General features: G+C 34.8%; 1 protein-coding gene across 7 annotated transcripts in view; it reads left to right on the top strand.

The window, feature by feature from the left end:
- The window catches only part of ANKHD1 (ankyrin repeat and KH domain containing 1), a 129399-nt gene that overhangs the window by 61309 nt on the left and 53544 nt on the right, over positions 1-14546 (top strand). For 4 of the 7 annotated variants that reach the window (XM_024247080.3, XM_063724500.1, XM_024247082.3 and 1 more), the window contains exon 11: positions 5883-5939. The exons of 1 other annotated variant lie outside the window; for it this stretch is intronic. In XM_024247080.3, the coding sequence (XP_024102848.1) occupies positions 5883-5939 (57 nt within the window). Of the gene's footprint in view, positions 1-5882; positions 6122-14546 lie in introns of those variants that run through there. 2 more of the 7 variants (XM_054555959.2, XM_024247084.3) reach the window with 2 other exon arrangements.

The following is a 14546-nucleotide window of genomic DNA, read 5'->3' on the forward strand; positions in this document are numbered from 1 at the left end:
GAGGCAGAAGAATCACTTGAAGCCAGGAGGTGGAGGTTGCAGTGAGCCTAGATTGCGCCATTGCACTCCAGCCTGGGCAACAAGAGTGAAAACGCTGTCTCAAAAAAAAAAAAAAAGAAAAAAAATTAAATAGGATAAAAGAGGAACTGTCTGGTAAATGTACTCTAATGTATAACAAAACCATACTGATTGTGACCAAGTTAATATGTTACATTTTTAAATATTTTATTTTTACCGTCTTCTGGAATTAGTTAAAATAGAGTGTTTATTATTTAGTTCCTTAGAAGAACTACATTAATTGAACAGATAGAACTATTTGAACTTACCATATTTACTTACATTCAAAACGTAAGATTAAAAATGGCCCAGATAGGCCAGGCGCTGTGGCTAACGCATGTAATCCCAGCACTTTGGGAGACCGAGGCAGACGGATCACCTGAGGTCAGGGATTCGAGACCAGCCTGGCCAACATGGTGAAACCTGTTTCTACTAAAAATACAAAAAAATTAGCTGGGCATGGTGGCGGGCCCCTGTAATCCCAGATACTTGGGAGGCTGAGGCAGGAGAATCACTTGAACTCAGGAGGTGGAGGTTGCAGTGAGCTGAGACCGTGCCATTGCACTCCAGCCTGGGCAACAAGAGTGAAACTCCATCTGGGAGAAAAAAAAAAAAGGCTCAGATAAATACGTATCTTAATTATTCAATACAGAAGTAATGCCATTGTTCTAACATAATTATTCATTTTTTATCTTGCAATCTATTTTTACATTCATGTTTACATGAAATTATAGACACAATATATAATACAGTTGTTTTCTCTTTTTTCACTATGTGTTCTTGTGTTCTATCATAATCTTTACCATATTACTATATAGTCTCTATATTTATAACTCTTGCATCATATTCCATCAAGTTGATGAACCATACTCGTTCATTAATTATGGAACTTTTGCTTTTCATTTTTCACTATTACAAATACTGTTAGATTTAATAACTTTATATGTATAACTTTTTACCTTTTCTTATTTTGAATTATTTTATATATTGATTTTAAGTTTTAAAAATGTATAACCTGTTCCATGCTTTTGATATCTATGGACTGATATCTTAATTTTAATATTATTTATTTTCCTCATTATAAAAAGCAATACTGTTCTTCATATAAAATGTGGAAATGCTGGGCTTGTAGTCCTAGCTACCAAGGAGGCAGAGGTGGGAGGATTGCATGAGCCCAGGAGTTAAAGGCTGCAGTGCACAATGAGCATGCCTGTGAATAGCCATTGTATGCCAGCCTGGGCAACATAGTGAGACCCTTCTCTTAAAATAATTTTTTAGGAGAAAAAGAAAATGTGGAAAGTATGGGAAAGTATAATAATTTTTATATTTAAAACCTATGAATATTTGTGAGTAAAATTTGTGACAGTGAAAAAAATATAAAACCTATGAATAAATTTTATTTCAGGCTTTATTGTAGGCCAGAGGAAAGAAAAAGTTCTAGTCAAAAACAGGGAAACCTCAGAGTAAAGCAGGCAGATTAGTCCCTGAGTCCTGGGAAAAAGTGACTGGTAATTCTTATTAACTTTATCTTACAAGGCAATACCATCTTACTTGTCCTTCATTCTTTGCTGCTGTCTTCTAATATCTGTTTTGGGCTATAATAATTTCCTCCAGCAGTTTGCAGATAGAGGACTGTCCATCCCCCATTGCATGCAGTGGAGATGTGTTTCATTCCTGGTGTCTCATAGATATGTTCTCAGTTTAAGTGTACTAATTCTTTTTTTTTTTGATGCAGAGTCTGGCTCTGTTACCCAGGCTGGAATGCAGTGGCACGATCTCGGCTCAACCTTCTCCTCCTGGGTTCAAATGATTCTCCTTCCTTAGCCTCCCGAGTAGCTAGAATTACAGGTGTGCGCTAAAATCCAGCCTGGATGACAGGGCAAGACACTGTCTCAAAAAAAAAAAAAACGTAGTTTATCACTGACTTTCCTCCCTAACCATAAAGTAAGCCCTCTGACCTTTGTTGCTTTCTTTGGACTGTATTCTGCTGACTGAGTGAACTATATTGGGCATTTTCCAAAAATAGTTGAGCAATTGGAAACTAGGTAATTTAGACATGGGTACATTAGTACTCTGTAGTTCTTCTTCCTGGAACTTATTTCCTTTTAAATGAGATTTGATATGGACCTCCCTTAATAGAAAGAAAAATATCTTATGGATCAGTTTATTATCTATATTAAATCTTATAAATAGAAAACATAGACCAAGTCCTCTTTTATAAGATTTTTTAAAAAATTTAAACAATATATTGTGTATCTCTCTAGACATTTCTGTATACCCAAAATACGTACATTTAATATATGTGATATAACATCTTTCTGTGTTCCAGTAGATTTCCCATTCTTTTTCACAGGTACCCAGTGTTCTGTATAATTTATTAACCATTTATCTACGCATAAACAACTGAGTCAATAGTTTTTAAATATTACAAATGGTGCTGCAGTAAATATTGCTAGGCATATTTATGTATCTTTGCTACTTTTGTGAATATATATAATAGGGATAAATTCCTGGAAGTGAAATTGCTGGTTATAGGGAAATATTTGACTAAAATTTTATTGTTTCGAGAGGTCCACATCTGAAATTTTGATAACTATTGTCAAACTGTTCAAAAATGCTGAACCAGTGTACATCTCTGTTAACAGCTGAGCCCTCCTGACTCTCCCACATTCTCACAAATACAAACTGATTTCTTCTTTCTCCCCTCCTTCCTTCCCTCCCTTCTCTGCCTCCCTCCCACCCTCCTTCCTTCCTTCTTCCTTTTTTAAACAGTTTAATTTTCTAATTTCTGATCACAGCCCCTATGTTTGCATTATCTACAAAAATCTTCTTGCCTGGCACAGTAGCTCAAGTCTTTAATCCCAGCTCTTTGGGAGGCCAAGGAGGGCAGATTGCTTGAGCCCAGGAGTTCAAACCAGCCTGGGCAACATGGTGAAAACCCGTCTCTACCAAAAAAAAAAAATACAAAAATTAGGGGGGTGTGGTTGTGCGTGTCTGTAGTCCCAGCTACTCAGGAGGCTGAGGTGGATCACTTGAGCCCAGGAAGCGGAGGTTGTAGTAAGCTGAGATTGCATCACTGCACTCCAGCCGGGGCAATAGAGGGAGACCCTATCTCAAAAACAAACAAACAAGCAAACAAAAAAAACTTACTGTGCTACAATTAGCCCTATTAATTGCTCCCAAAGCTTTAGCAAACTATAGAAAACACAGGAATAAAATTACTTTCTGGAAGTGTGTGAAGACACCATTTACAAATAGATTTTTAAAAATCAAATATTTATTCAGTATCTATTGACTTCATTCTGAAGGACAAGGAGAGTAATATATCTTTCACCATAGAATTTTCATGAGTTATTTTAATATTCTCCTGGTTATACATTTACATTCTGATTTAGGACCCTATTTCTCATAGTTATTTAAATATATATATATGTATATATAATATTTAAGTTGATTCAGTTTTTACATTGCTAGTCTTTCTTATTATGTAGCTTCATGATTCCTGAATTCCTCAACTTGACTTATCTGTTGGCTGGCTAGTATTGGTATTTTGATTTGAATTTATTCTCCCCCTCAAAAAAGGAGTTAATAGGTGCTTGCATATTTTAGAATGCCATATGTTGTATTTATAAATGAATGTAGCCATGTATGAAATTATTGAATCACTTGTTCTTTCCCCTCAAAATTTTAAACCCACTGTATTAGTGTCTTCTGGTACTGAATATTGCCAAAGCCTGCTTGACTATTCTCTATTATATGTAAGTGTCTCCTTTTTCTGTCTGGATTATCATAAAATTCTTTCATTATACTTAAACATCTGATTTCATCAGGATGTATCTTGTGTTAATTATTCTATATTAATTTTCCTGAGAAACAGTGAATACTTTCTGTCTGAAGACTTTAATAAGTCATAGTCTTTAATAAGTTGTCATAGTATTTTATTTTTTTAATTTTAATTTTTTTTTTTTAGTGGTGACTGTGGGGTCACCTTTTTTTAAAGGAAGGTTTCTTTCTGCTATGTTTTTGACTATTTATTTTTCTATTCTGTTAACATCCTTTAAGATATTTACCATTCATATGTATGGTCTCCCTCATCTCGCTTGTTTGTATTTGTATTATCTTTATGTCTAATACATTTCTTTGTCCTTTTCTTCTGCATTGTGTCTTAAGTCTGTCATCCAGGTCACTATTTTTTTCTGTATACTTGTTTCTGCTTTTTTTTTCTTAAAAGGGACAGGGTCTTGCTTTATCCCCCCAGGCTGGAGTACAGTGGCATAATCACAACTTACTACAGCCTTGACCTCTCAGTCTCAAGCAATCCTCCACTTCAGCCTCCTGAGTAGTTGGAACTACGGGCGCACACTGCCACACCAGCTAATTTTTTATTTTTATTTTTTGTAGAGACGGGGTTTTGCCATGTTGCCCAGGCTAGTCCTGAACCCCTGGGCTCAAGCGATCTACCCACCTTGGCTTCCCAAGTTACTGGGATTACAAATGTGAGCCACCAGGACTGGCCTGTTTCTACTTCTAAATGTGGTTTTCATGGCTTCACTGTTACTGCTCCCTTATCTGCAAAGCTTGGGACCAGAAGTGTTTTGGATATTTTTTTTGGATTTTGGAATATTTGCAGAATACATACCCATTGAGCATCCCTAATCTGAAAATCCAAAATCTGAAATGCACCTTGAACATTTCTTTTGAGTGTCATGTCAGTACTCAAAAAGTTTCAGATTTTGGAGCATTTCAGATTTCAGGTTTTTAGATTAGTGATGCTCTATCTGTATTTAGTTTCTTTTATTCTTCCAATTCACTTTCCAATCTTTTGTTTTATCACTTTGTTCAGCGATTTAAGTAAAGATTCCTTGTTCTCTTTAATTTATTTGAAGGTATTGGGGAATATTTGACTAAAATTTTATTGTTTGTTTTGTAGGAACTTCTCGATAGGTTCCATGTTGGATACTTTGTGCTTATTATTCGTATTTTAATGAGACTTGCTATTTGTTGAAATATGGGGTGAAATATGGGGTAGGGTGGCAGGGAAGAGGAAGTGAGCCTTAACAGCTTCTTAAAATCATGTAGTTGTCTCAGGATACTGTCTTGCTGAATCTATACCATAGGAGCATGCACTTTCTTAGGGTAAGCACATCACGTAGGTAGGAAATTGGAATGACTTAGAGTGAAGCCTTCTCTAGGCCACATTTCTTTTATTTGGAGATTTAGTTGACTCTGGTCAATGACTGAAAAGTTTATTATGGTTTCCTAAGTTGTATCCCTGTCTCACCTTTAGATAGTTTCTCTCTGTTAAGAGACTAGATCTAGAGAAAATACAAACATTCCATTTCTCGAGTTCTTTGAAGGTTCTTGTTTTAGTTGAAAAGTGTAAGCCTTAAGTACGTTTATAATGAGGGGAAAAGCTATGTAACTATTTATCGTACAGTATTTTCCTCCGTCCTCCCAACTTCTGATATGCCCAAATCTCTTGATTTCATTATTTTCTTTGGTTATTTTTAAATATTGCTCTGTTTTTGTGGCTTTAGTTGTTTTTTGAGACAAAGGCATGAATTTAAATAATTCTGCAGAAATATTTCTACATATATTAAGATTTATATTGAAGTTTTATTGGTAAAAAACCATAATATCACCCCCTTAAAAAAATTTATACTCTGCTCCTGACATTACAGTCTCTACAGATGAGAATCTTTTTAGTCAAAGATCCTGAGTTAACAAAGCCCACCATCTGAAGTATCGGTCACAAGGTCTTCATGGCCAAATGTGATTTTCGTTTTTGGAATAAGATCCGTGAGTTCTTCTTTTTCCTTTCGCAGGACAAGCAGGAGGACATGAAGACTATTTTGGAGGGCATAGATCCGGCCAAGCATCAGGTGAGGGTGGCCTTTGATGCTTGTAAGCTACTACGTAAAGAATAGATGTTGTAGGTAACCAGAACTCTGGATATCTGAATTCCAGCCAAGAAGTTCCAGGACCCTGCTGGGTGACAAAGGAAATCCTCCTCAATTGAAAAAGATTATGAAGTCCCAATAAAAAGAGATTTGTATTGCTGGTAGTTTGTTTCCTTAGTCTTCTTTCACAGTGATATTCCTAAAAAAATCTCTTAGGCGAAAATAGATTTTCTTTTTCAGGTAGTTCTTTTACATTCTCCTTTATTGGGAGAGTTAGTATACCGCAGAGAGAAAGTCTCAGTAATAAAGTCCTTTGCATTTAACTTTGTTCATCAAAAATCTGAAACTCAGAGTGATATTAATATATTGGATTGTTTTAAAAATAATAAATAAACAAAAAAATTAGTTTAGCAAAACATTTACTATATAGTTGATGCCCTAATTTCTATAAACTAGAAGTTGAAAATTTTCTTCTTAAAATTGTCTCCTACTATTCTGAAATTGGTTTTTAAGAAGGTCAATATTTTTTCATAGGAAACATTTCTTTTGAAAAAATGTGTGAATTTGTGCCCAGTGGTTTTAAAAGTCAAATAAATTTAATATCCATTATAATCCAAAGAGATTTATTTAAAATCAGGAGCAGTTTTTAATTTTAAAATTATTAATGAATTGTGATTAGATCACAAATAACTTAGGCCATCTAAGTTTCTTTTTTTTTTTTTTTGAGACAGAGTCTCGCCCTGTTGCCCAGGCTGGAGTGCAATGGTGCTGCAGTCTTGGCTCCCTGCAGCCTCTGCCTCCTGGGTTCAAGCGATTATCCTGCCCCAGCCTCCCAAGTAGCTGGGATTATAGGCGCACGCCACCATGCCTACCTAATTTTTTGTATCTTTAGTAGAGATGGGGTTTCACCATGTTGGCCGGGCTGGTCTCGAACTCCTGACCTCGTGATCTACCCGCCTCGGCCTCCTAAAGTGCTGGGATTACAGGCGTGAGTCACCGTGCCCGGCTTAAGTTTCTTAATTCTAAACCCCTCTTAATCATGATGCTTATTAAGTGTCTTCATCATTGGCTTGTTAAATGAGAAGCTGTTTTATTTATTCTGTTTAGTTTTTTTTAATTTCTTTTTTTTTTTTTTTTTTTTTTTGAGACAGGGTCTCACTCTGTTGCTCAGGCTGGAATGCAGTGGCATGCTCTCGGCTCACTGCAACCTTCCTATCCCAGGCTCAAGTGATCTTCCTGCCTCAGCCTCCCCAGTAGCTGGGACTAGAGGCATGTGCCACCATGCCCAACTAATTTTTTTCATTTTTATAGAGATGAGATCTCACTGTACTGTCCAGGCTGGATATATTTATTCTACTTTGAAGTAAGTAAGTTTATTTCGCAAAATGTGGTGTGAACATGTGAGCTTCTACTCAGTTTGTATAATATTATAGGCTCCTATCAAGAATGTAAAGCTGAGTGTTATTTCAGATCAAAGTAATTCTTTTTCCCTGGATTTGTTAGATGAAATGTAATTGTAAATCTTTCTCTTTAGCTGCAAGTCTCAAAACTTAGGACTTTTTTAAAAATGAGTTTTGCAGCCCCACGTTTACAGGTTCAGATTCCATAGATCTGAAATGGGGGGTCTGCATTTGAACTAATATCTCAGGAGATTCTGATGACAAGTTCTCCATATTTTACACTTTGAGACATTGGTAGAGGCCATACAGATTATTCTGCATCATTGCTGAGTTCTTTTCTTTTTCCATCTTTGCTTTATAATCGATCATTTTTCCTCCATCCAAATTGAATAAACTTGGTTTTTCTCTCTGTTACTTGTGATTTTTAGAAAATGTGCTAAACACAAGCCTTAGGACCAGTGCCTCTTAACCTTTTATCCATATCAGTTCTCCTGAGGGGTATGAATCCAATCAGTAATAGTAGATCACTAAGGTAATGATTAATATACAGTAGTGGGTTGAAGGAACATACTCCCCATGGAAGAGTATTGGAATCCTCTAATACATACAGTATCAAACAGTCTCCCTCCTTTTCTCTGTGATTTTGGTCTTTCTCCTTAGAGAATGTCCTCCCTCCAACTCCAAAAGACATAGCCTCTGTGGTATAGTTACAGTCCTTAAATATATGTCTTGGGTGCCCTGTGGCTGTGATTTTTTAAGGGAAATTAACTTATTTTAAATAAAATAAACTTAATTTAAAATAAAATTTTGTTATCTAAAGCCAAATAGAAAAAGAATTCCACATTTTTTCTTACAGTGCTCATTCATCAGAACCTTTTTTTTTTTCTTCTTTTTTTTTTTTTTTGGAGATGGTCTCGCTTTGTCGCTCAGGCTAGAGTACAATAGTGTGATTATAGCTCACTTCAGCTTTGAACTCCTGGGCTCATGGCATCCCCTTGCCTCAGCCTCCTGAGTAGCTAGGACTACAGGTATGCACCACAATGCCTGGCTGATTTTTAAATTTTTTTCAGAGACAAAGTCTTGCTATCTTGCCCAGACTTGTAGTGTATTTTTTATAGATATATTTTTAGGGAGCTTATGAGCTCTAGTAATCCACTTATCAATGTATTTCAACTGTTAGTAATTACCTTACCTTAATAAACTTTAAATGTGACCTTACCTTCCACTTTTTAACTTTTTTATTAAGGAATAGCGTATATACATATTTTTAACTTTACTACTTAAAACTAGGAAACTTTTGTCAATTTCTTAAAAATCTAAAACTACCTATGGAATACACAAAACTCCTAATACATTTCTTTTAAAGCCAAGTTCTCTCTTTCTATGTTATTGTGTATTGAATGAGTTCTTTTCAGCTCTCTCCAGGTTGTTTAAATATAAGTACAAATGACTTCCAGTCAAGAAGGTAAAGTCATTATTAGTATATAGAAAAATGAATCTAAAAATATGTAGTCGTGCCCCAAAACAACAGGATTAAAGATCTCCGTGGACTAGAAGTGAAGCATGGATCCACAGTTTAAGCTGTAGTCCCAAGGAGAATTAAGGGCTAAAAAAATACGCAATGGGGGCTGAGATTTCAGCATGTACAGAGGAATAGGGAATGAATGCATTTCACATGTAGTACGTCAGTAGATCTAGTCTACTTGAATAAAGCAAGGAACCGGGATCTTATTGCCCTACCTGTGAACCAAAATGGATGAAAAAATCTTTGATCAACTATCTAGGGTTATGGTTAGAAATTAGCAAATTGTCATATCCAGGTTATATGTAAAAAACAAAACAAACCCAAAAAAACTTAAAAAAAGGGGAAAAAATAAATTAGCAAATTGTCGTTAGTAGAGGGAAGAAGCAGAGACAACTGTGTAACTAAAAACTTGGAGGACAACCTTCTTGATTTAGGGAACAGAAGTGAAATATCTCTATGAGACAAGAACCTTAGGTGTCCAGCAAAATATCTACATCTGAAATGGACTCCAAGAGCCAGACTGAGGCAACTTCCAAAACATCTGATGAGGAGTACATCTGTGGATGGAAAAGAAACTAAAACAAACACCTCCCATCAAAATGAGTTTCCTCAGTAAAAAAATTATAAAGCTGGAGAGCAAATCTTTATCAAGAAAGATAGTCAAAATGTAAACAAACAAAAAGCAAAATATAATACACTCAAGGAAATTGAAATAAACTTTAATCTTGAGAATTATAAACATGTTTATTTTAAACTATGACCAGTAGCCATAAAACAATGTGAGATAATAAAGCAAAAGCTGATAATCACATAAGAACAGCTGGATATAAAATAAAACTGAAAGTTTTGGGGGTAACCTCAATATATAGGGTAAGACAGCATATTAGACACAGTTGAATGCATTTGTGAATAAGTGAGTGATAAGAAATAATACAATAAAATGTATAATAAAATATAGTAAAGAGATAGAAAATATGAAAAAGAAATTGAGAGAAAGAGAATAGATTAGAAGCTCCACCATATTATCTGCTAGAAGTTCCTGAAGGAGAGGATAGAAATGGAGGGGAGAGGAAATGTTTGAAGAGAATGGTGGAGAATTTTCTAGCATTGTAACTAGACATGAATCCTTGACTGAAGAATCATATCCATCACTAAGCAGAACAGATGAAACTGTGGAACTTTAAGGATAATGAAAAATGTCTTAAAAGCTATCAGAGGAAAAAAACGCATTACCTACAAAAGAACAACCATCAAAGTTTTGACCTTCTCATCAGCAATAATAAATTACAGAAGATGATGGGAAGTAATATCCTCAAAATACCAAGATAAAATAACACAATACAGAATTCTGTACTTAAGTACCATTCTAGAGAAGGAAAAAATAAACATATTTTCAAATCTACAAAGAATAAATGAATTTACCATCATTAGACCCTTGACAAAAGAACTACTAAAAGATATATACATCAATAAGAAGAAAAGTGAGTCCTGGAGGAAGGCGTGGGATACAAGATACTACGGTAAGCAAAGAAATTGATAAAACATATTATAAATAGAAATGTTTGAGTTTAAAAACCTAAATTTTAATGTTTAAAACCAAAGTAGTACTAAAATTCTAGAAAACAATAGCAGGAAATTCAGAAGGATGTGTTAGAGAGTTTAAAAGCCATGCTAGAGTCTTTTATTGTTGTTCTTCAGGAGGAGAAGGTACTGAATAAAGTTTTTTTTTAAAGAAAAATAGAATAGTAATCAGAACAAATATAAAGCTATTAAACTCAACTGTTAAAGGGCAGAGACTTCTGAATTAGAGTCAGAATCAAAATGTAGCAAATGCTCTTTGCAGGAGACAAACCTAAAGCAAAGTGATGAGGAAAGCTTGACAGTGATGGGGAAAAATTATGTAAAGCAATATTAATATCAGACAAAATGGAATTTTAAGCCAAAAGCATTTTTAGAAATGAATAGTCCTCCAACTGAGAAAATAATTACCAATCAGTAACTAACAATCTACCATCCAAATAAAATATAAAACTGCAAAATTGTAAGAGAAATGGTCAGATCTGCATTTGTAGTGGTAGGATTTTTTTCCCACTTCTCAATGAAACTGATGAATCAAACAGATAAAATGATGGTTAAAAATCAAACAATTTTTTATATTACAGAAAGCTAGCATTCTGTTTCCAGTAAATATACTTTATATTCTTTTCCAATACATGGAATATTTATAAAAATTGTCCATGTTTCAGGCCACAGAGAAGTCCAAAGAAACTCCTGAATCTTCATCACGTGGACTACATTCTCTGATCTCTCTTGCCTTAAAATTACACGTCAACAATAAAGTCTTCTTAAATTCCATACATTTAGAAATTGAAGGAAAATACTTTTTCTTTTTTTTTTGAGACGGAGTCTCGCTCTGTCACCCAGGCTGGAGTGCAGTGGCGCCATCTTAGCTCACTGCAACCTCCACCCACCGGGTTCAAGCAATTCTCTTGCCTCAGCCTCCTGAGTAGCTGGGATTACAAGCGCCTGCCTCCGCACCCGGGTAATTTTTCTATTTTTAGTAGAGATGGGGTTTCACCATGTTGGGCAGGCTGGTCTTGAACTCCTGACCTTGTGATCTACCCGCCTCGGCCTCCCAAAGTGCTGGGATTACAGGCATGAGCCACCGTGCCCAGCCAGGAAAATACTTTTATAAAATTCATGGGATTAAGGGGCAATACAGTAAAAATTACACAGTAGAAACTGAGTTACCAGTGCACACCAAAACTTGGGTAGGGAGAATATACCTAAAGTTGTCCTTAGAAGGAAAATTGTAGTTCTGTATATCGATATATTAAAGATGAAAATAAATTTTAAAACAACAGCACAAAGGAAGAAGAAAATAATAAAAGCAGGAGAACACCTTGTTCTATCATATATGGTATTCTGTGGTACATGATATTCTATGGTATAGAATGAGATGTTGCCCAAATGTAGGGAAAAAATATAAAAGCAAAAGTTAACACAATAGAAAATAATTTTAAAAAGAGATACAAAAAATATAGGGATGAAGAGTGAAATTAAAAGCTGGTTTTTAAAAAAAGACTACCAAAACAGATAAAACAAGCCAGGCTTTTTTTTTTTTTTTTTTTTTAAAGGGGAAAAGGCACAGATAACAATAAACTTAAAAGTGAATTGTAATTATTTTATAAGTAGAGATCTTTAAAATTCAATCAATAAATGTGAATGTTCAGATGAAACGAATGCTAATTTTTGCTAGAAATATATAAATTATCAAAATCGACTCTAGAATAGGAAACCATGTATTACAAATTGAATCAGTAGTTTACCCATCTATAGAAGGTAAGAGGTTCAAATGGATTTATGGGTGAATTTTACCAAATGTTCAGGGTTTTTTGTTTTTTTTGTTTATTTGTTTGTTTTTGAGACAGAGTTTCGCTCTAGTTGCCCAGGCTGGAGTGCAATGGCGCAATCTTGGCTCACTGCAACATTCACCTCTGAGGTTCAAGCGATTCTCCTGCCTCAGCCTCCTGAGTAGCTGGGATTACAGGCATGCACCACCTTGCCCAGCTAATTTTGTATTTTTAGTAGAAATAGGGTTTCTCCATGTTGGTCAGGCTGGTCTGGAACTCCTGACCTCAGGTGATCCACCTGCCTCAGCCTCCTAAAGTGCTGAGATTAAAGGCATGAGCCACTGAGCCTGACCAAGAAATAGGTTCTTTCTTTCTTTCTTTTTTTTTTTTTGTTAAGATAGAGTCTTGCTCTGTCACCCAGGCTGGAGTGCAGTGGCGCAATCTTGGCTCGCTGCAAGCTCTGCCTTCTGGGTTCATGCCATTCTCCTGCCTCAGCTTCCTGAGTAATGGGACTACAGGCACCCACCACCACGCCTGGCTAATTTTGTTTTTTTTTGTATTTTTAGTAGAGACGGGGTTTCACCATGTTAGCCAGGATGGTCTCGATCTCCTGACCTCATGATCCCCGTGCCTCGGCCTCCCAAAGTGCTGGGATTACAGGCATTAGCCACCATGCCCAGCCGAAATAGATACTTTCTATATTATTCTAGCTGTTCTCAAGAACAGAAAAATAAGGTTAAACTGCATGATGTTTAAGTTTGTAGCCTTGGAAAATAATTTTCTGCGTTTATGAAGGGAAAAAACTCAGAAACAATTTGTATCCTAAACTTTTATTAGTATTGAACAAATAGTGGCTATATGACTAAATCCAATGTTCATAAGTAGTACGATGTATACAACTTTGATTACCATTATATACATATATGCATTGATTCCCATGATATGCACACATATATGTATATACATACATTATGCATATATATTCCCATTATTGATTCTCATATACATTTATGTGTTCCCATTATATGTATGTATTCCTGTTATACATGTATATTCCCATTATATACATACATATGTATATATACATTGATTCCCATTATATACATACATTTGTATATATACTTATATATACACATATATATACATATGTATGTATATGCATATATATGTGTGTGTGTATATAATGGGAATCAATGAGAATATCTGTGTAATGTATATATGTATGTATATAATGGGAACCAATAATGGGAATATATATGTATAATGTATGTATATAATAGGAATCAATGTATTCCTATACATATACATACATATATATGTATATAATGGGGATTTTCCATATATACATATATAGATATATTATTATTTTTTTCTTTTTACTGCTTCTTGCACAGCAGGGCTAACCCATAGGGAGTGTGCCCAGAGTAGCCTGATTCCCATTTTAAAAGAAGGATTTAGTAGTCAGATATTTTGGGGCAAATATTGTGTGTTGTGGGATATACATTATTCATTTTAAGACACAAAATGTTGTAAATACAGAGTTGTGGCATTGTTTTATCAACTTTTTTCAAATGTGATTATGTTATTCAAAACTAAGGGAATGAATGTATATTTATTTATAGAAAGGAAAATAAAATAGGTAGCTTTTCACCCCTTTTATTTCAGGAATTATATTAATATGTTGAATTTTGAAACGACTTGGTGTGAGGATATTGGGACTGTACTTTCTGATTTCTTGTCTTTTAACAACTATGGTAATATTTTAAATATACAGAATTAACAGTTATTTTTTAAAGTTTATTCTAAATCAGGGCTGAAAGCTTTGAAATCATTTGTCTTTGCCATTACTCACGGGACCTAATTATGTTGATATGACCTAATTATGTTAATCACTGCCAGGCTTAAGAAATAAGAAAGAGAAAAGGGTAAAGTAAGGATAAGTGACATTAATATTGCCCAACTATGTTCTAATAATAACATATCAGTTGCAAATAATCAATGTCTTACTCTCGGGCTTAACTACTACTCTTAATTTCTTGTTTAGTTGACTTTCCTTTCTCTTATTTACCTAGTAGAAAATAATAAAAACTTCAAACCTCAGTGCTATGAGAGGGAAGATTTGAGAGTTCAGTTATGCCTAGTTTCCTGCATGATTAAACAATATTTAATCACTCCATTGTTTTAAGCATTATGTGTACAGTGGCAAACAAAAAAAGACAAGATCATTGCTCTCATGGAGCTTACCGTTTAGTGGAGGAGACAGGTTAGCTAAATATAATACTTACACAGACTAAAATATGATTGCAGTTTA

This window comes from Pongo abelii, chromosome 4 (assembly GCF_028885655.2).
Source record: "Pongo abelii isolate AG06213 chromosome 4, NHGRI_mPonAbe1-v2.0_pri, whole genome shotgun sequence".
Classification (NCBI taxonomy): Eukaryota; Metazoa; Chordata; class Mammalia; order Primates; family Hominidae; genus Pongo; species Pongo abelii.